Genomic DNA, 20,132 nt, shown 5'->3' on the forward strand with positions numbered 1-20,132 from the left:
CGACGTGCCGCGATTCGAGTTACGTGGCCACTCGCACGCCGGCGGGCGCGAATTCGCAACAATATATATATATATATATATATATATATATATATATATATATATATATATATATATATATATATATATATATATATATATATATATAATACAAGTAATTATAAGTCAGGTGATGTGTTGTTTTCATCAAATAATAAAAAGGTTATTGCTAAGTTTAAAAATGAATTGGGTGGGAAGGTCATGAGTGAATTTATAGGATTGAGACCAAAGTCTTATGCTTTCATGTATATTGATAATAATAGCCACGTTTCGTTCCTGTAGCTACCTGATACATCATGCAGCGCAACAGTTGATGGTAGGATTGATGCGATAGCGAACAGGGTTTCCAACCTGCAACTTTCTCGCTTTTGCAATTACGAAGCGGACCGAGCCTGGCCTGGGTTTGTAGCAAATCTGAAGATGACTAACTCTTCAGTGAGTTGAAATCACTTATTCAAGGAGTTGCTCTCCTAAAAGCCAAACATATTTGCAGAATACCTTAAGTTTGATTGAAAAATGGGTCTTTAATATGGTAAAAAGACTGTTTCTGACACAAAGTCCTTTTGTGAAATCCGACGATCAATGTACAATGGAGAGACAGAAATACAGTATCTCAAATATACTTCGATAGTTCCACCACTACTTGTTCATTAAAGTGAGCCTGGACCACCAGTTTTTCCAAAAACCGAGCAGGAGTGTGGGCAAAAAAAATCCATGTTGTTCCCATCTGATCCAGTCCGGGTTTTCAAATCCGTCTTTTTGGATCTGGATTACACCACTCATAGTAATGGCTGATCCAATGTGTTCCTCTATCCCTATTATTATCCCCCACCAACCAACGAAGTTGGTGGGGGATATAGAAATGGGTTCTGTCCGTCTGTCCATCCGTCCGTCCGTCCATCCGTCCGTCCGTCACATTTCGTTTCCGGAGCTTAACTACAAATCCCCTTAAGATATATTTACGAAATTTGGTGCACATATCAAGCAAGTGGTGAACTGGTGCCTTTTGATATTTTCTAATTGATAGGTCGCATGGTTTGGCAGCCATGTTGGATTAAATAAAATATTAAATAATGTTTTCTCTGGAATCACATAACCTAACGAGGCAAAAATTTGCAACTATCATCTTCCATCATGTCTGCATACATAGTAAAAATTATGACGTCACAAGTCACAAGGTTTGGTGGCCATCTTGGATAGAATAACACACCTCATCCGATTAACACAAAACTTCACACACATATTTCACTGGAGGATTGGAGGCAGAATGTAAATTTATGATGTCATACGTCACATGGTTCGTCAGCCATCTTGGATTGAAAATTAATAAATTTTTAAATCTTCTTGTCCAGAACGGCTGGACAGATTGAGGCAAAATTTCACATACACTTTCCCCAAGACATCCTTTCAGAAGTTTGTTAAGTTCTAATTGATAGGTCACATGGTTTGGCGGACATATTTAATTTACCCTAAAACCTCCAAACATCTTCTCCAGAATGGCTGGTAAGATCAAGGGGAAAGTTCACATACATAATGCACACGCTTAGGGAATATATGTTTGTTAATCCTCATTTACTATGGTGGGGGATATTGAAGACTTTGTCTTCAACGGATGCTAGTTTTGCTTATTATGATGGTGGCAATACTAGTCATGGCAATACGAGTGGTAACAGTCCAATATCTCTCAGGAAGAGTGAAAGAGTTTGAGCCAAGAAGAAGCAAGCTGGGAAATTAAGTGCTGGCATGAAATGGCATCCTCATAATTTAGGAAACCTTTTTTTTTTTAAGTGTATTCTTTGTGCATTTTGAGCCATGGAATTGTCCTTCAGCATAACCATTATTCACTTTAACCATAATCGTGTGCTGAAACAACCCTATGGCCAAATTAATTCAACATGGCTGCACCGCACTGTGAAGTCGCCATGTGTGCAGAACCCCTCTGCTCGGCATCTTGGAATTTTTTTTATGGAATCAGACCACCATCCTTGGCACAGGGTTATTAAGGGGTGAACCGTGAGGAAAGCAAGGCTTGGTGTTTCTGTGAGAACTCAATCAATCAATAAGTCGACTTGCATCCTACATGGAAGTATTACGCAATCACTTGCAACGCCAACAAAAGTCACAAAACAAGTTGAAAGCAGGGATCACTGTGATTGGTGAGGACTTGTATCAATCCACAATGCAGAACCGTCCCCAATGAAACTTCGCGTGGTGTTACCATGACGCCACTCGAAACTCCTCTGAAGAGGAGAACTACCTTGTTGGTGAAATGCCACACACACATACATACGCAATAGCACCTCTTCACTAAAATTGTAACAGTGGATTATTGTGCTCCACTAACATCTGCTGTAAGGGTTCTGACCAATAGTGGATGCCTTCCAAACGTCCACCCTATTTAGACATCCATTAGACAGTATGAGGATTTTTTTGCAGCTGGAAAATAAGACATTCCAGTTGAAATATCTACTAGCTTTCAAGTCTAGTCTGTGAAAGACACTTGCAGTATTTATGTAGTGCAAGCATGATGGGCCAAATGGCCTACTCTTTCATAAAAGTTCCTTATAAAGAGATATGCTTTCAGGATTTCATTGGTATTGAAATGAATCTCAAACTGTGTGCATTTCATCTTGTGTTATGATTGCCCAATTACATAATGGTCCGTGTGATGAAACTTACGTGATTCCGGTGTCCAAAATGTATAGTAGTATGTAATTCAGCAGAGCATGGATGACGTTGGACATCACAGCAGTGAGAACTTGAGGTATGATGATTTTCTTGGTTGTGTTTTCAGACAGAAATGGAACAAATAGAAAAATTTGACAAAATTCATCTTTGATTCACTTTACTTGTTTTATGTTGTAATGGCTGCACAATTACATGGAACTTCACTACAGGAGGAGGCCATGAAGCCCATCAAGCAAGCCTGTGCAGTTGTGCCAACAGCCCCTGTCCCCATCCTCACTACTTACAAATACCTATGAAACTCAATTTTAAAACTATCCACTAACTCTACTGTCACATATACCATTGCTGGGTGATCCTTCCAAGCATTCACCACTCTCTAAGTGAATGATCCTTGCATTACTGTCGTCATAACTCTTCTCTTTTTTTATTCTTAAACTGTGGCCCTCCTGAAAAATTATTCTGCACTTTTTTCTCTGTAATTGTCTTTTTCATGTTGTATCAAACTTGATATAACTGTTTGTGACTAATGTAAATTAAATAGAAATCAAAGTTTAAAAAATATCACGATGACATCTTCAATTAGCAGATTTACCCAGCATTGTGCAGGAAGAGAAAGTGAATTAATAACACTTTGTAGCCAAAGGAAATTTGGAAATTGTAATTCCTTCTGCCACCACCAGAGGTGGCACTACATAGTACACATTTACATATATAATTTACAACCCCCCCCCCAATCCACCACACCCCTGTGTGAGGCTACAGCCACATAACCTATGTTACCCCCCCCCCCACACACACACACACACACACACACACACACACACACACACACACACACACACACACACACACACACACACACACACACACACACACACACACACACACAGTTGTATTTTTATCCTGAGAGAGAGATAGATAGAGATTTTTGCCTTTTTGACATAGATAATAAGTGTGTGTGTGTGTGTGTGTGTGTGTTTGTGTGTGTGTGTGTGTGTGTGTGTGTGTGTGTGTGTGTGTGTGTGTGTGTGTGTGTGTGTGTGTGTGTGTGTGTGTGTGTGTGTGTGTGTGTGTGAGATTCCTCCATAACTCCAAAACCATGGAACTTAGCAGCCACAAACTTTTCATGCTACTAAAGGAACGCTGACAGAGTGCATGAATGAAAATTGGGTGTTTGTGTGAACTTAAACCTCCCTTTTGAAAATAATAATCAGCTTACCTTCAAGAAAAGCTTATCCTTGGTTAGCCTAACTTTGTCTTGCAGGGGTTTTAGCTGCCACTTTGATGCGGCCCATTAAAACATCATCGACTCTCACGGACTAATTAAAGTATATAATCAAAATATTATTTCGAATTTGAAAATCGGATCCAGTGGACGAAATCATTGTTGAAATCTAGAGTGAAATCTGAAGATTAAAAAGAACTAGAGATTATTATAAGTACTGGAAGGTGTATTTATTTAAGCAAAGCATTAAAGGTAATTCTAACCAAGCGTATTTATTTAAGCAAAGCATTAAATTTAACTTTTTCATCTGTTCAGACTATTATATCGAGTGAAAAAAGATGAAGGAACATGCAGAAAGTGGAACTTCATTAAGCGAAGCAAAAATAACTAGAAGGGCATTTGGTAGAGCGGATACCTCCACCACAATGTCTGATCCACGAGAACATATCAGGCCCATGACATTTTTAAAATATCATGCCATACAGTACTACGTATATCGTTTTTGGCCCTATCCCTCAATGGTGAAGAATCACTTTAGAAATTAAATAATTCTCGTATGCACATCTGGATTCCAATCTTCACCAAAATCGAATCATTTCGTCCTTGCCACACGTCCAATCTGTCCACCAAGTTTCATCCGAATCCGCCAAAAACTTTTGAGATATCATGCTATATATTAGTTTCGCCCTATCTCTCAATGGTGAAAAATCACTTAAAAAAATTATTGTAGTCAGATCTGGATCTGGGTCTTCACCAAAATCTAATCAGTTCATCATTGTCACACACCCAACTTGTCCACAAAATATCATCCGGATCCGTCTGCAACTTTTTGAGATATCCTGCTCAAAAACAAACAAACAAACAAACAGACAAACAAGCCGGTAGGCGGCGATAGGTCGCCGAGCATGGAAACTGTAAGATATAGTGAAAAATGGATGTCATATAGCGGATGGGGAATCACCTTAAGATTGTGCATATCACATCTCATCCGGTTCCATCTACTGATAACTACTCGGTATCCATTTGAATGAAAAGTACCGAAAATGCGGTTTGAAATCGGATATCCCCAAAGTTTGAGGGGGTGCTGTGGGTGAACAAAGATCTAAATCGAAAATCCGGCTCGATTTTTTTGTGCACAATGTATTCCAGACGATTAGTGTGAATTTTCATGACCATCCGACCATAATCCTAGGAGTAGCATTTGGCGCGAAGGCAACTCCAGCTCTCGCATATTATCGATTTTTGCACTAATTGACCTTTGACCCATGACCTAAGCGAAATCGGTCAATATGTCCTGAGGCAAAGGTGTCATACTCATTTAGTACCATGAACCTGCAAAGTTTCATTCATATCGATGCACTCACCTGGTCGCTAGGGGGCCTTCAATTTGCCAATTTTTGCGCATACCCTAATTGTAGGGGGTGCTGCGGGTAAAGTATTCCATATATCACAAAAACTGGAATATATTTGATAGAGCATCAACTGTGGATCATTCCTGCCAAATTTTATAACCCTATGTGGGATAATGGCTTTCGGAATTGATTTCGCGTGAACGGTATTGATTTTGAAGGTTTTTCGGTTGTTGCTAGGGAACCAAGCGTCCCTAGCAACCATCACAATTTCCAAAGCACTAGGTCATAAGATGTACCTACCACCCGAGTTTGGTCAAAATCCGCCCACGTTTACAACCAATTATGCTGATGACAAACGAACAAACATCCAAACAAACAGACAGAATTACTGACAATAAGGGTCACCTATTTCGGCGACGCAACAGAAATGGGTGAAAACATAACCTCCTTCACCTTCAGTGGCAGTGGTAACCAGAAGGGCACACAGTGGAGCGCGTACCTCTGCCAGGCTGAACAGTTTATATTTTGTGTCCCACTGATGGGCTGGATCTGAAGCAAAATCGAATCCACTTGTTCTTGTCACCTAACCAACGCATCCACCTCGTTTTGTCATAACTCATCCACAACTTTTTCAGATATCATGAATTATATAGTTTTTGGCCCTATCTCTCATTTTTAGAAATCAGGCCTATGTTGACTTTTTGAGCTTAAAATAATTGGTGGTTGAATTAATTGTCCTGATATGAAAATCCTGTTCAAATTACAAGTCAATCGGATGAAAATTGTCAATTTTCGAAATTTTTGCCAATGTTGACATTTTGGCCTTTCCATCCATTGGGCCCATACTCTGTACAGAGTATTGGTGCTGCTGAAGCAGTCTCCTGGGCTGTTGGGCACAATCCTAGATGGGTTGCCACTCTGCTCCAGGATACTCAATTGGCTCAATCATCCCAGCACGCTGGTATTCATAATTGCATCTCTCTGTGACCTCAACATCCTCACCATAAACAGGTACAGACAAGATATCAACATCGAAGATGTCATTGAGAGCCTGGATCTTAGTTTTGACCAAGGAAACCCGTAATCCCAGCAGCTCCCACTCCTCATTCAGCACATCGAGGGCCCCCAAAATGATATCTGGAGTCTCCACAAAGATGATTGCATCGTCTGTGAAATCAAGGTCAGAGATCTTGACATTCCCAGATGACGCACCACAACTTGATCTCTCCGACATCCTCCCTAAAATCCAGTCCATACAAGTGCTGAAAAGTGTGGGGGCCAGTACACACCCCTGACGAACTCCAGAAACAACTGGAAATAAGTCAGAGATGGTACCACCACGCTTCACAGCACTCTCAGTACCAGAGTAGAGATCAGACAAAAGATCGATCAGTTTTGGTGGCACCCCACGAAGACCAAGAATCCTCCAGAGGACATCCCAATTCATTGAATCGAACACTTTACAGAGATCAACATAGGCTGCAAGCAGCCCCTGCTGAAACTCTCGTCTGCGTTCGGTGAGGACCCGAATAGCAAGGATACAGTCAATTGTTGACTTATTTGTTGTAAAGCCTGACTGCTCTGGACGCTCGTGCTCAAGAAGATGGTGGTGAACCCTATCAAGAGTTATCGAAGCATTGACCTCCCCAGCATTGAGAGCACTGTCACCCCTCGGTAGTTGTTGCAGTCCTGGCGATCACCCTACCCTTTCCAGAGAGCGTCAACAAGGCCCAACTTCCAGTCAGTTGGGATGATACCTGTGTTCCAGGCAGAACACAGAACTGCATGCAATGACACGAGTACAGCATTTCCACCAGCCTTGAGAAGTTCAACATGGATGCCACAGATCCCAGAAGCTGTTCCCCATTTCAACCGTTTTACTGCAGCCTGTGTTTCTACAAACGAAGGTTGATCACAGTTGTTTGGAGGATCACAGTTGATTGGAGGCTTGTACAAAAAGGCCCCAAAGACCCAAAAATACACCGAGACCCAGAAGTCAATGAGGATCCAAAAGACCTAGAGGAACAAAAAGCCCCAGGAAGAACAAAAAGACCCTGTCGACCCAAAGAGCCTTTAGACCCCTGAGACCTTAACACCATTTCGACTCCCTTACACCTTTCAGACAGACTAGACAGCTTATACCCTTGACCATTAAGACCACTTGGACCTTTTTATATCACAAATAAATTTCAAATAAATATAATATCACCAATATTACTCATAAATTTGTAACAAAGAAATGTTTGTATTATGATTGGTGTTATTCATGACAACACAGCAAATCTGTGATATCAATCTCTGCAAGGATGTGTGGAGAGGCAAGCGCAGTGAGCCGATCCATGCTACTGTTAATATAAATATATTGATATGCATCTCCAAGTATTTTTTTCACTTGAAGTCTACATTTAAAGAACTATATTTAAAGGTAAGCCTTTGTTGTGCCCTCTCTCCCTCTCTCCCTCTCTCCCTCTCTCCCTCTTTCCCTCTTTCCCTCTCTCCCTCTCTCTCCCTCTCCCTTCCTCTCTCTCTCCCTCTCCCTTCCTCAGTCTCTCCCTCTCCCTTCCCCTCTCTGTCCCGCTCCCTTCCTCTCTCTCTCCCTCTCCCTTCCTCTCTCTCTCTCTTTCTCTCCCTCTCCCTTCCTCTCTCTCTCCCTCTCTCTCTCCCTTCCTCTGTGTCAGAATGGCACCATGCCCCGCGATTGACAGATTGGGGTTATTGAGTGGCTGTGAATCAATACATTTCAAATACCTTCTCTAATCGATTAGGCACTACCGGATTTAGGGATGGCCAGGTGGGACAATGGCCCCGGGGCCCCCCACAATTTCGATGACATTTTGAAAATCCCTTGAAAATGTGCTTCTTAAGTTTTATTGTCGGTGAATGAAGATTGTAAACTCTTTGTAAGGATATCTTTTCAAAATTGTCCGTCATTGTGAGGGTCCTTTTCAAGCTTTGGCTTTTTCAAGCCGTTTCTTCCACGGTCCACAGAACGGATCCAACGTGGTCAAAAATTCCCTGGGGCAAGCCTCGGGCATTGGGGGCCCGCATTTGGATCTTTTTTTGGATCGATCATCGATGTTTCGGATGATTGAGCGTGGCCAACTAACAACGGCACTGCCCACCAGAGCCCAGCAAGCACAGACGGAATACAGAGGTCCAGCCAGAGGAGAGGTGAAAAGGTGAAAGTCGACGTGGTAAAACTAGGCCAGGCCAGCACAGCACACGGCCGGCAGGGGTAGTATTGTACACACTGAAACTGCGGCTGGCAGGGAACACTGTCAGTACCCTGCTTACTGGTGCGCACAGCACAGTAACACGGTGTGACTTTCTATGTTCCAGGTTTGTGAAACATACTTGTTGGAAAGTCTTTGCTGTTTCACCATATGTATGAACATTTGGTACTCTTGTGCCCATGAATGTTTCATGCAATTTATGAATACCATATTGGTGTAGTGCAAGCCTGTAATTCTTACTTTATTGGCGTTTTCCCACTGGATATGGTGAGCTTCCGGTTTCTTCACGGTTGGTGTAAGTGAACCGTCGCCATATTGTCTTTGCTCGCTGAGCGAGACTTTCATTATTCGTGCCATTATATGAATAAACATTGTACAGAAAGGGAACTTCGGTGTCTCATCTCATCCAAACCGTTTGAACACGGTATTTTCCTGGATCCGCTGTTTATCGTTATCCTCCATATTAGCAGACTTACCGAAGGTTACCAGAACCTACTTTTCAAGACTTGTTGTTCATGCTTCTGGTACGTCCCACGTGCATCTGACAATATCTCGGTTACTCGGTACTTACCAGCTGCAGAAACCACAATGAGCGGCTTTGGTGACGACAGGCACAAATCCAGGGCTCTACGGAAATATGACGGTGGTGCTCAAAAGCAGAAACGTTCCAAGGAAAAAGATGAAAGACACAAGGCCGTCCTCGACAAGACCAAGAAAATCTCAGAGTTTTTCACTCCTGCACAAACAGGCGATTCGTCCATGACAGAGGCTGGAACACCAACAGAGACAAAACAAGCAGATTTGGCAACGCAACGCCCGCGTCAAGATTTGCCCAACATCTCGGAAGGTTCCACCGATGAAGAACATGCATCAGATTAAGAAGCGCGAGATATACTGACTGATCGTGGACCTGGCTTTGCCAATGAAATTGGATGTTGGCCTGCTGAGCGACCGTCATCAGAGATGATCGACTTCTGGTCGTCACGAGATTTGGAGCCCTGCAGAAACCGACTGGTCCCTTTGATTCATCCATACAGTTTGTTGAAGGTAGGAAACGCTGCTGCTCCAAGAATCTTTTTTACCGTAGACTACAAAAGTCTAGAGTCCGTGAAAAGGTCCTGGCTTTGCTTCTCCACATCAACCGAAAAACTGTACTGCATCGCTTGCAAGCTCTTTGGAGGCGCTACTGCCCTGGTCGGGGAAGAATTTAATGCTTGGAAGCATGCCAGTCGTTCTATCGAGGTGCATGAGTGTTCGCATGTACATTGTGTGAATATCATCCGCTTGTCAGACAGAGCAACATCCGCAGGTCGTGTGGACACTGAACTCATCAAACAAGTGAGTGACATTGCGTCCTATTGGAGGGAGGTGCTAAAACGAAGTGTGAGCGTGATATCGTTTCTCGCTGAGCGTGGTCTGGCGTTCCGTGGATCGGATGAAATTGTTGAGTAACGGACGAATGGTAACTACCTTGGTTTAATGGAATTACTTGCAGAATACGATCCATTTCTGGCGCAGCACATTCAGAAATATGCCAACCAAGGTAGTGGCTACACCAACTCCTTATCATCTATGACATGTGAAGAGTTAGTCTCCATCATCGGAAAACCTGTTCTGGATAACATCGTCACTCGTGTGAAAGAGGCAAAATACTTCTCTGTGTCAGTCGATTCTACTCCTGACATAAGCCACATCAACCAGCTCACAGTTATTCTACGATACATTGAGAACGAGGCTCCAGTGGAGCATTTCATGACGTTTCTGAGCAACACAGGACACACTGGACTCCAGCAAGCGACGGCATTACTGGATTTTTTGAAAGCCACTGGATTGGACATCACTACCTGCCGAGGACAATCTCACGATAACACATCTAATATGAGTGGCCGATACAACGGGATGCAGGGAATGATCCAACAGGAGAACCCTCTCGCGTGACGTGCCATGGGATGCTGTGCCATGGGATCTCTTGTGCCATGCGTGACGCACTCACTGAACTTAGTCGGTCAGTCGGCCATGGGATGCTGTAGACCTGCAGCAGCATTCTTTGAATTTGTGGAACAAGTGTATGTATTTTTTTACAGCTTCCATGTCGTGCTATGCCAGATTATTTGATGCCCTGAAAGCCAAAGGTCTGCAAGTACCAAAGCGCCTCAGCGACACTCGCTGGTCGGCTCATTCTGATGCAACCCGAGCTCTTCTAGACGGTTACAGCGAAATCATGGATGTCCTCGATGAAATCGCAAATGATGAACAACTGAATAGTGAAACGAGAAACACCGCCGAGACACTTCACCAAACGATGTGCATGCTCGAGATAGGGTTCTGTGCTGGTTTCTGGTCTACTGTCCTTGGTAGATTTGATCGTACGAGTAAAACCCTTCAGTCACAAGCTACCGATCTCAACACAGCCGTGCAGCTTCTCAAGTCACTGGTGAGCTTCGTGCAGTCATTACACGATCAGTTTGATACATTCGTTGTTGAGGGAGTGGAGCGCTCAGGTACGGAGGAATTCGCTCGCGGATCGCGTAGACGAAAGCGTAATTTCCGCCTCGCTCCCTTGGACTATGGACACACTCCAGAAGTAGAACTAGACGCCAAGGAGTCCTTTCGCATCAGTGGATACGTTGCAGTGATCGACGTACTGCTGTCGCAGTTGGAAAAGCGTACAAACGCTTACAGCGAGATGAGCGAATGATTTGTATTCCTGCGTGCTCTTGTTCAACTCGAAGTGGAGCAGATTTGAGAGTCATGCTCAAAGCTCGTCGAGCTGTATCGGGAAGATCTATCACCTGACCTCACAGAAGAAATGATTCAGTTTCAAGCCATGATGAAGGAGTCAGAGCCAGACTCGGGCCGTACTGAACTCGAGATGTACAGTTTTCTCATCGAGAGAAAACTCACCGATACTTTCCCAAACGTGTCAGTGCTGCTTCGGATTTACCTCTCACTGATGGCGTCGAACTGCTCTGGGGAGCGCTCGTTTTCGAAACTCAAGCTTATCAAGAACCATCTTCGCTCCACGATGGGGCAGCAGAGACTGGTCAATCTGACCATCATTTCAACCGAATCCGATGTGCTCAATTCCATGCAGGTTGACAGTATCATAGCTGAGTTCGCTGCCGCGAAGTCGCGCAGGAGGCTTGTCCATTGATTAAGGCACTGTGTGTATGTTCATTGATTTGTATGACACTGCCGTATATTTGCGGTCGCTGGAAGTCGGCTATTAATCACCATTTCGGATTTCTCTTGTCCAGAGGGTTTTTAGAAGTTAGAAGATTTTTAGTCGAAGTTCGTAGTATGATTAATGACAGCGCGTTGTATGTTATTTTCTTATATTGGTCCATCTCTATCTCTTACTCTTGCAGCAACAGCATTTTTGTGATTTGATTTTAGAATGAGCTCAGAGATAAGTCATCAGCTCATAGATCAGTCACCAGCCATATCAATAACAATCCATCCATCTTGTCATATTGTCAGATTTAATTGTAATTTGTGAACGTGTATGCCAAATCATTCCTGATCAGGATCTTCCAAATCTGGAGATACAAGTTCAGTTGTTGATGAAAAAGCAGTTATAATTTAAGTTTTTGATTAATCTCCAAATTTGGGGGCCCCCCACAATCATTGTGCCCACGGCCCCCCACATGGTAAATCCGGCCCTGCGATTAGGGCATTGAATGGCACTTGCGTCCATCATTTTAAAGCAAATAATAGGCTACCGTGTGCTCATTTGATAAGCGATTAACGGATATAAAATGAGGCATTTCATGCTTGTCTGGTTGTGGGAAAAGCAAGTTTTATACAAAATACAATACAGGTAGTCCCCAGGTTAAAAAGTGATTCCGTACCGAACAAATCTTTATACAGTAAGTAAATCGATTGGCCGTTGACTCAGTGTTATAAATGGTGGTAATAGTGAAGGAGTGGGCCTACTCACTCGGTTATTTAATAAGCCAGCAGGAGACCAACTATTGCTTTGAAATGTGAATAAACATTAAACTGATGCTCTGATGCAGTCGGTACTTCAATATGTCAAGATGTACAACTCGAGGAACACTTTACCTTGGTACAGCCAGGAAGGAGATACAGACAGTATGTTTTAACTTTTAACCTCAGCAACATACGAGTGATCACATATTATTTTCTCTTGTACTATCGGCTGTTTCAAAAACAATTGATTACCATCTTTTATAAGAATCAGGTGTGCTTCAGATAGGTTATGTTATTTCTCTTTGTGAGTTTCAATGCAAAATAAATTTGATAACATTCGTTTTCCAAACCATTTGTTACATTAACACATTTCCAGATTCCAGAGACAATTTTTTTCTACCCATCACATGACAATTGCCAGCTGTGTATAAAGAATAATGTTTATGCGCATCGATTTGAAACATCAATCATTCAACGTTGTTTTATTTGTTTATTGAAATTCTCCCTAAACAAGGGTGAAAGCTACTGAAGGTTTTTGGGTTGTTTTCAGTGCAGTGCAGTACAGGACAGTACTGCAGTTGGTAATTGGCACTCACACCGACTCCAATCGGCCAATGCCTATGACCGTTTTCGGCCTGTGCCAATTACTGGTACCAATGTTGGCCCAGCACTAAATTCTATATCATAGAAGTATGTGTATATATTTATATATATATAGTGTTACGGCTGTGGAAATTCGCATTACACCATAAAATGCCCTTAGGTGAGATATCTCCAGAGGTACATGTGTAGTTAGCCCAAACCCGTTGTATAGAGGGAATTTATGTGCTCCATCCGGGCTGCGACGCTTTGAGTTAGCCATTTTTCTCTTCTATCTTTTATTTCAAACAAACAGCATCTCAACAACCCCGCCATCCCCACCACAGCGCCAACCAAACTACAACGACGCCACCTCCACCACCTACGCCACCACATCATCGCTTCTACAACCATTCGCAAATACCACCACCTTCGCCTTTACCTTCACAACTTCATCCCACATCATCGCTTCTAAGGCCATTCCCAAACACCACCAGTCTACACCAAACGTCGTGTCCCTGGAGCCGTTCGGCCATGGAGGCCGAACGCCCTCGGATCAGGAATGCTTCACGCCCACTTCTCCTCCATCCAATGGGCAAGCGTGAGGCGGCTTTGCCCCGCCTCCAGGCGCGTGCAGGTGAATTCCGTCTTGGTCCGTCTATGCAAATTTTAGGATCAGGGGAGGTTCACGCCCATTTTTACCTGACCAATGGCTGACCTGGGGGGTGGTGCGGCCCCGCCTCCAATTGCGTTCTGATCCGAGAATTTGCATAACGGCGCCTCCTGAGAGCTAGAAAGATGCGAGCGGAAGGCGACTCAGAGAGTTGGTTGTGAGAGAGGAGAGTTGGTTGTGAGAGAAGGGAGTTGGTTGTGAGAGAAGCGAGAAGCGTGGAGCGTGGAGCGTTGAGCGTTGGGAAGCGGAGTTGAGAGTTGAGCTAGAATAAGGGGAGTGCGCATGGTGGAGCTGCAGGTGGCGGGTCGGAGCAAGGGAGCTCAGGCCCGAGGCAAGGAGGACGGCAGTCGGCGACGAGGTTGCGGTGTGGGGGATCGCTCGTCTCGTCGTGGGACCCAAGCCAGCCAGGCACTCCCCTCCCCCAAGGCATCAACAATTTCCCCTTCCCCCACGCTGAGATAGGGCAAAGGGGGCCCCGTTCCTCCCCCACCCCAAACGAGGTGCCAACGAGCAAGCCAGGGGCACGGGGTCGGGGCACAGTGGCGCGGACATTTTGCGGCTTGCCCGCCAACGCGTCACGAGGACGCGGATAAGACCTCCCCGGTCTAGCTGACCTGGCCGCTCCTCTAGGTCCCGCGAACATTTGGCCTACGGGCCTGTCTGCCTCCTTGTCTGTGAGGGTGGCTTCCTTCTTTTGCTTTTGTGTAAATGTGTGTTGGCGCCGTCTGTGAAGTAAAACTGTGTAAGTGTTGCCCTTTGTACACGTTAGGTCGGTGTCAACTGTTTTCTTCTTGCCTTTGCTTTTTGTGTATTCTGTATGGCTGTATATACGTGCTTTCCATCTGTCACGTAATAAAATGCTTGCTTGTTGAACGGTGCCCGTTTCGCTTCGTCTTTTCTCCATTTGAATCTCCATCTTGCATCACGTAAGGGGTTCAGAGTGGGTGCAACATCCCGGTAATTAATCCGAACCGTCAAGGCTGACGATAACACCGCTCGGTTATGACTGTAGCACGGAACGGACTGCTTAAGCGGTTCGTGTCCGGAGTTGGCCTGTGGCGTAGTACGATCGCCCGGTCGACCATTCGCGCAGGTACTTAGGTAGATCGAATTTGGTGAGCGACCCTATCCTGTGCGGGTTGGCAATTAGCATGATCGTGGTGGGGTTAAATCGTGACTAGCTCCCGGCGTTGTTCCGAGAGGGTCACGACTGAATTGTCCGTCCGGTGGGCGATGTGCCGCGCTTCGACTTACGTGGCCGTTCGCACGCCGGCGGGCGCGAATTCGCAACAATATGTATGTATGTATATATACCTCTATGAAGCCTGATGTTGGCTTAGTGGTTAGGGTGGTGGATTGGGATCCCAGGGTCCTGAGTTCAAGCCCCGTTGGCTGCTGAATTAACACCAGGGGGTTGACTCAGCCTGTCATCCTTCCGAGGTCGGTGAAATGAGTACCAGTGTACTGGTCCCGGTGTATGCCCCGGTAAGAATAGGTGTACCATATCCCTGTGTGTCGTAAGAGGCGACCAGGGTTGGCGTCAGGAAGGGCATCCGGCCATAAAACATTGCCTCAAGAAAAAGCCCAACCCCTGCACAGCAGGGAAAAATGGCTGTAAAAACGGTCATACCTCTATGATGTAGTATATATACCTCTATGAGCTTGTGTGTGTGTGTGTGTGTGTGTGTGTGTGTGTGTGTGTGTGTGTGTGTGTGTGTGTGTGTGTGTGTGTGTGTGTATGGTCATAAAGCACAACATATTCTCTTTGCCAACTCTCTCCTCACTTTTCACTTTTCTCCCACTTTTTCTACCTCCCCTCCCCCACACTTTTTTCTCTCAGTCTGTCCCCCCTCGAACCTCCTTCCTAATATAGTGCAGCACTCCCCTCCCTCGCTCCCCCCTCCCAACAAAGTGCAGCGCTCTCCTCAAGCACCTCTCTCTCTCTCTCTCTCTCTCTCTCTCTCTCTCTCTCTCTCTCTCTCTCTGTCTGTCTGTCTGTCTGTCTGTCTGTCTGTCTGTCTGTCTGTCTGTCTGTGTCTGTCTGTCTCTCTTGTGTCTCTCTCTCTCTCTCTCTCTCTCTCTCTCTCTCTCTCTCTCTCTCTCTCTCTCTCTCTCTGTCTGTCTGTCTGTCTCTCTCTCTCTCTCTCTCTCTCTCTCTCTCTCTCTCTCTCTCTCTCTCTCTCTCTCTCTCTCTCTCTCTCTCTCTCTCTCTCTCTCTCTCTCTCTCTCTCTGTCTGTCTGTCTGTCTGTCTGTCTGTCTGTCTGTCTGTCTGTGTCTGTCTGTCTCTCTTGTCTCTCTCTCTCTCTCTCTCTCTCTCTCTCTCTCTCTCTCTCTCTCTCTCTCTCTCTCTCTCTCTCTCTCTCTCTCTCTCTCTCTCTCTCTCTCTCTCTCTCTCTCTCTCTCTCTCTCCCAGTGCCCTCCCTCTCTCTTTCTCTCACTTCCACCAGCCCTCCTCACACTGCCTCCCCCCTGCAGTGTCTATAGACGTGTAGTTAGGAGTTACTCACCCCCCCCTCTTTCTCCTCTCCCTCACCCCTTTTTCTGTCTTCCCCCACCTATCTTTATATGCCTGTCAGTGAAGCGAAGGGTGGTAGTACATGCTCGTCTATACTAATAAAAGGCAATGGGTATGTGTATTTCAGTGTGTCTCCTCCATAACTCCAAAACTATAAAACCAAGCAGCCTGAAACTTTGCATGCATACTAAGAAAACTCCAACGTAGTGAAAGCGTGAAAATTGGGTGTTTGGTTTAATTAAAACACCCCTTTTGAAGATAAGTAACGGCCTTATTTAATTATATCCTTCATCAGGCAATCCTCGGCCACCTCGATCTCTCGGTCTTAAGGCGTTTCCTGGGTAACCTCGCTTGGATCTGAACCTGCCATGTTTTTTGGCCTGCTCAACCATGTCTTGACTTGGAACACGCCACAGCAATTTATTCACGATAAAGTTGTTGTTTTCACTTTCCTCACTGATATTGTCGAATGCCTGTTCATCATAGCTACAAATCGCTGGGTACATTGCAATGCTTATAAACATCCGGAGACGTCAGTATACGTGGCTTGACATTTTGGGTGCCTCCAGCATGTGTATGTTTAATGGGTGAAACAGAGACCTGCCAGGGCTCAAAGTGTGTGTGTGTGTGTGTGTGTGTGTGTGTGTGTGTGTGTGTGTGTGTGTGTGTGTGTGTGTGTGTGTGTGTGTGTGTGTGTGTGTGTCTCTCTCTTTTTCTCCTCTCTCTCTCTTCCTCCATATGCCCCCCCCACCATTTATTGTCCCCTTCAGCAAAGCAACTAGTTGTATTTGCTCGTTAAAAACTACATAAGACAAGATATTACTTTTAAAAAGCTGTTGTTGGAAGTCATTGACAAACTTGTGAAGTTCATTTTCCAAAATGATTATCTTGTGTCTCTGAACAATGAACAGTATTTTATTTGCTTAACCTCGAACAGATTTAGTTTCTGATCAATCTGTTCACTTGGCAACAAACTTGCATGATCCTCCATCCTTTCTCATTTAATTACTTCCCAGGAAATTTCTCGAAATGTTATAATTTTCTCATACTGGAAGAGCATAACACATTGGAATTCTGAATTTGATAATTCTGTTTCACTCATCAGTTAAAATAATACTTAAGTTAAAAAAAAGTACTGCAAACATCTTACCTGGTTCATGAGGTACTTTGTTTCTAATTGAAAGAGGAAGAATGCCTGAAAGATAAGGGAGAAAATAACAAAGCAGCAAAAACAAATGTGACATCTCTTCCTTTCCATTCAATCCATCTCTTCCCCCTCAGTAGGGTGGATATACTGGTTCTGGCTCACTTTTCCCCATGTTAATGAATGGGGGATTTTCAGCGATTCCTATTTTTTTTCCTTAAAAATAAACCCCCTTTTTATCCCAAGGTATATTTATTTGTCTCCCCTTTTAACCTGGAGGTTGAACCTCATTGAATTGAACACCTGGGGGTTGAACAGCTCACTCATTGAACCTATAAAGATTTGTTCATTCTCAAATTCCTTCAATAGTTTAATTTTCTTTGCACAATAATCTTCTTCTTCTTCTTCTTCTTCTTTCGGCTGCTCCCGTTAGGGGTCGCCACAGCGGATCATCCGTATGATCCGCATAGTGATTTGGCACATGTTTTACGCCGGATGCCCTTCCTGACGCAACCCTGGTCGCCTCTTACGACACAGGGATATAGTACACCTATTTTAACTGGGGTATACACCGGCCCAGTATACTGGTACTCATTTCGCCGACCTCGGAAGGATGACAGGCTGAGTCAACCCCCTGGTGTATTAATGCAGTGGCCCAACGGGGCTTGAACTCAGGACCTTTTGGATCCCAAGCCGCTGCCCTAACCACTGCGCCAACACCAGGCTCAAATCCCCATTTCTTTGCACAATAATCCCCATCTAAAATATTGACAAACAAAACATTTGAATCTTTATATTTTTTAAGATACCCCTTTTGTGCCATTACGAAATGATAAACTTCTCTTAATGATCTCATCTGGCCACCGCCCGAGTTGCAAATCATTTTTGTGTATAAACCACGCAAAAAAAAAGTTTTGTTTCAAATGTTTTCAGTTCATGCCGTGAAAATGAGGAAGTGTTTTTTTTGACACGGTCGTGCTGTGAAAAGAAAAACAGGAACTATTCTGTGAGACAAGGTCTCGTGTTTATATTTTATCTCAGAACACGAACTGAAAACATGTTTAATCAAAACCATTTCAGGGTATTTTAAGTATGTTTTGAAAATGATTCATACAATTTGAGAATATAATCGCCCAGTTATTTTCCAAGCTGCCTTGCCCAAAGCGTCATTTCCTGTGGCCGCACCCAATGCTTAAACAATCTCCTCATCGTTGCTTTATAAGTGATTCGCCAGACAAAGTTTCTGCCAGACGGGATTTTCATTTTTACAACTGAGACATGAGCGATCTTTCTTCCGCGAACAAAACAGCTCAACACAAAGTTGGTAAGCCTGTGTATTGGTTCCTCTTTGAACGATGAAGCAATTGATTATAAATTAAATCGTGATAATTCTGATATATATTTTTTTTTTCTTGGCAGGTCCTTGGAAGAAGAGCAGTTTACATATCACGACGAGGTGCATGAAATTTAAGCTCTTATTGAAGAGGTCAATCATCTTAGAAGAGAATTGAAAAACATTTTTAAAGACTGACACGACGTCTTATCACGGCCCAGAGACATGGACTCACTCTCTTCCGATGAACAAAACAGCTCAACACAAAGTTGGTCAGCCTGTGTATTGGTTCCTCTTTGAACGATGAAGCAATTGATTATAAATTAAATCGTGATAATGCGAAAATATATATTTTTTCCTGACAGGTCCTTGGAAGAAGTGGAGTTTACATATCACGATGAGGTGCATCAAATGAATGCTCTTATTGAAGAGGTCAATGATTTTAGAAGAGAATTGAAAAACATTTATAATGACTGGTACGAAGTCTTATCATGGCCTCTGATCTCGAATGAATTAAACCAATGGTGAGACACGTGTGTGTGTGTGTGTGTGTGTGTGTATATATATATATATATATATATATATATATATATATATATATATATATATGTGTGTGTGTGTGTGTGTGTGTGTGTGTGTGTGTGTGTGTGTGTGTGTGTGTGTGTGTGTGTGTGTGTGTGTGTGTGTGTGTCGCTTTCCCTGTCTGTTTATATCTCTCTCTGTCTGTCTTTCTACCTACCTCTCTCTGTCTGTCTCTCCTTCTATACCCTTGACTTATTATTTTATTTTATTTTCAGCACTATCACACAACATCAGCTGTTGAAGCAATCTTGTACAACACATGATTTTCTGGAGGTACATGTTTCTGAATTATTATTTAGTTATTTTTTTATTAATATCACTCTCTCTTTAGAATGTCGTCTTATGTTGGTTGCATCATTAGTTTGGACGCGGTTTTGCCAGTAAACTGGAATTCATTTTATTGGCCTTGAAAGGATGACAGGCTCCTGGTGTGTTAATTCAGTGGTCAACGAGGCTGGTGTGTTAATTCAGTGGTCAATGAGGCTTGAACTTAGAACCAACACCAGGCTTACTCATATTACCATGTAATTATCTTTATAAAACCTAATTATTATCCACTTTTTGTTTCAAAACAGAATATGGTGTCTGAGTTTCGAAATCACAAGACATCTGTAGAAGATTGCTGGGAAAGATTATACATTCTCGCAAATGAATATTTAATATTTTCAATTTTAATAAATTATATTTGCTTTGTTTACAATGACTTGATTTTAAATTTCAAAAAAAGGATTAAGACATGAAGGGGGGGTAGGTGCGCTCCCCCAATGACCCATCACCCCCTCATCCCATCCCTCCCCTCCCCATGTGTGTGTGTGGGGAAGGGTGGGGGTGGGAT

The 20,132-nt window shown here is 43.7% G+C and overlaps 1 protein-coding gene and 1 long non-coding RNA gene across 3 annotated transcripts in view; one reads left to right on the forward strand and one right to left on the reverse strand.

The window, feature by feature from the left end:
- Positions 1–20,132, reverse strand: part of LOC147011053 (multidrug and toxin extrusion protein 1-like) — a 226,908-nt gene that overhangs the window by 129,947 nt on the left and 76,829 nt on the right. For both annotated transcript variants that reach the window (XM_085858608.1, XM_085858609.1), the window contains exons 6-7: positions 17,389–17,433; positions 2,719–2,816 (exon numbers count right to left, since the gene is read on the reverse strand). In XM_085858608.1, the coding sequence (XP_085714734.1) occupies positions 2,719–2,816; positions 17,389–17,433 (143 nt within the window). The remainder of the gene's footprint in view (positions 1–2,718; positions 2,817–17,388; positions 17,434–20,132) is intronic.
- LOC147011055 (uncharacterized) lies at positions 18,556–20,001 on the forward strand. The gene is made up of 5 exons (XR_015052086.1): positions 18,556–18,706; positions 18,802–18,987; positions 19,081–19,239; positions 19,513–19,570; positions 19,873–20,001. It is a non-coding gene; the product is annotated as an uncharacterized LOC147011055 (long non-coding RNA).

Source organism: Eptatretus burgeri, chromosome 16 (genome assembly GCF_056783735.1).
Source record: "Eptatretus burgeri isolate ZD-2024b chromosome 16, Ebu_testis_v1, whole genome shotgun sequence".
Lineage (NCBI taxonomy): Eukaryota > Metazoa > Chordata > Myxini > Myxiniformes > Myxinidae > Eptatretus > Eptatretus burgeri.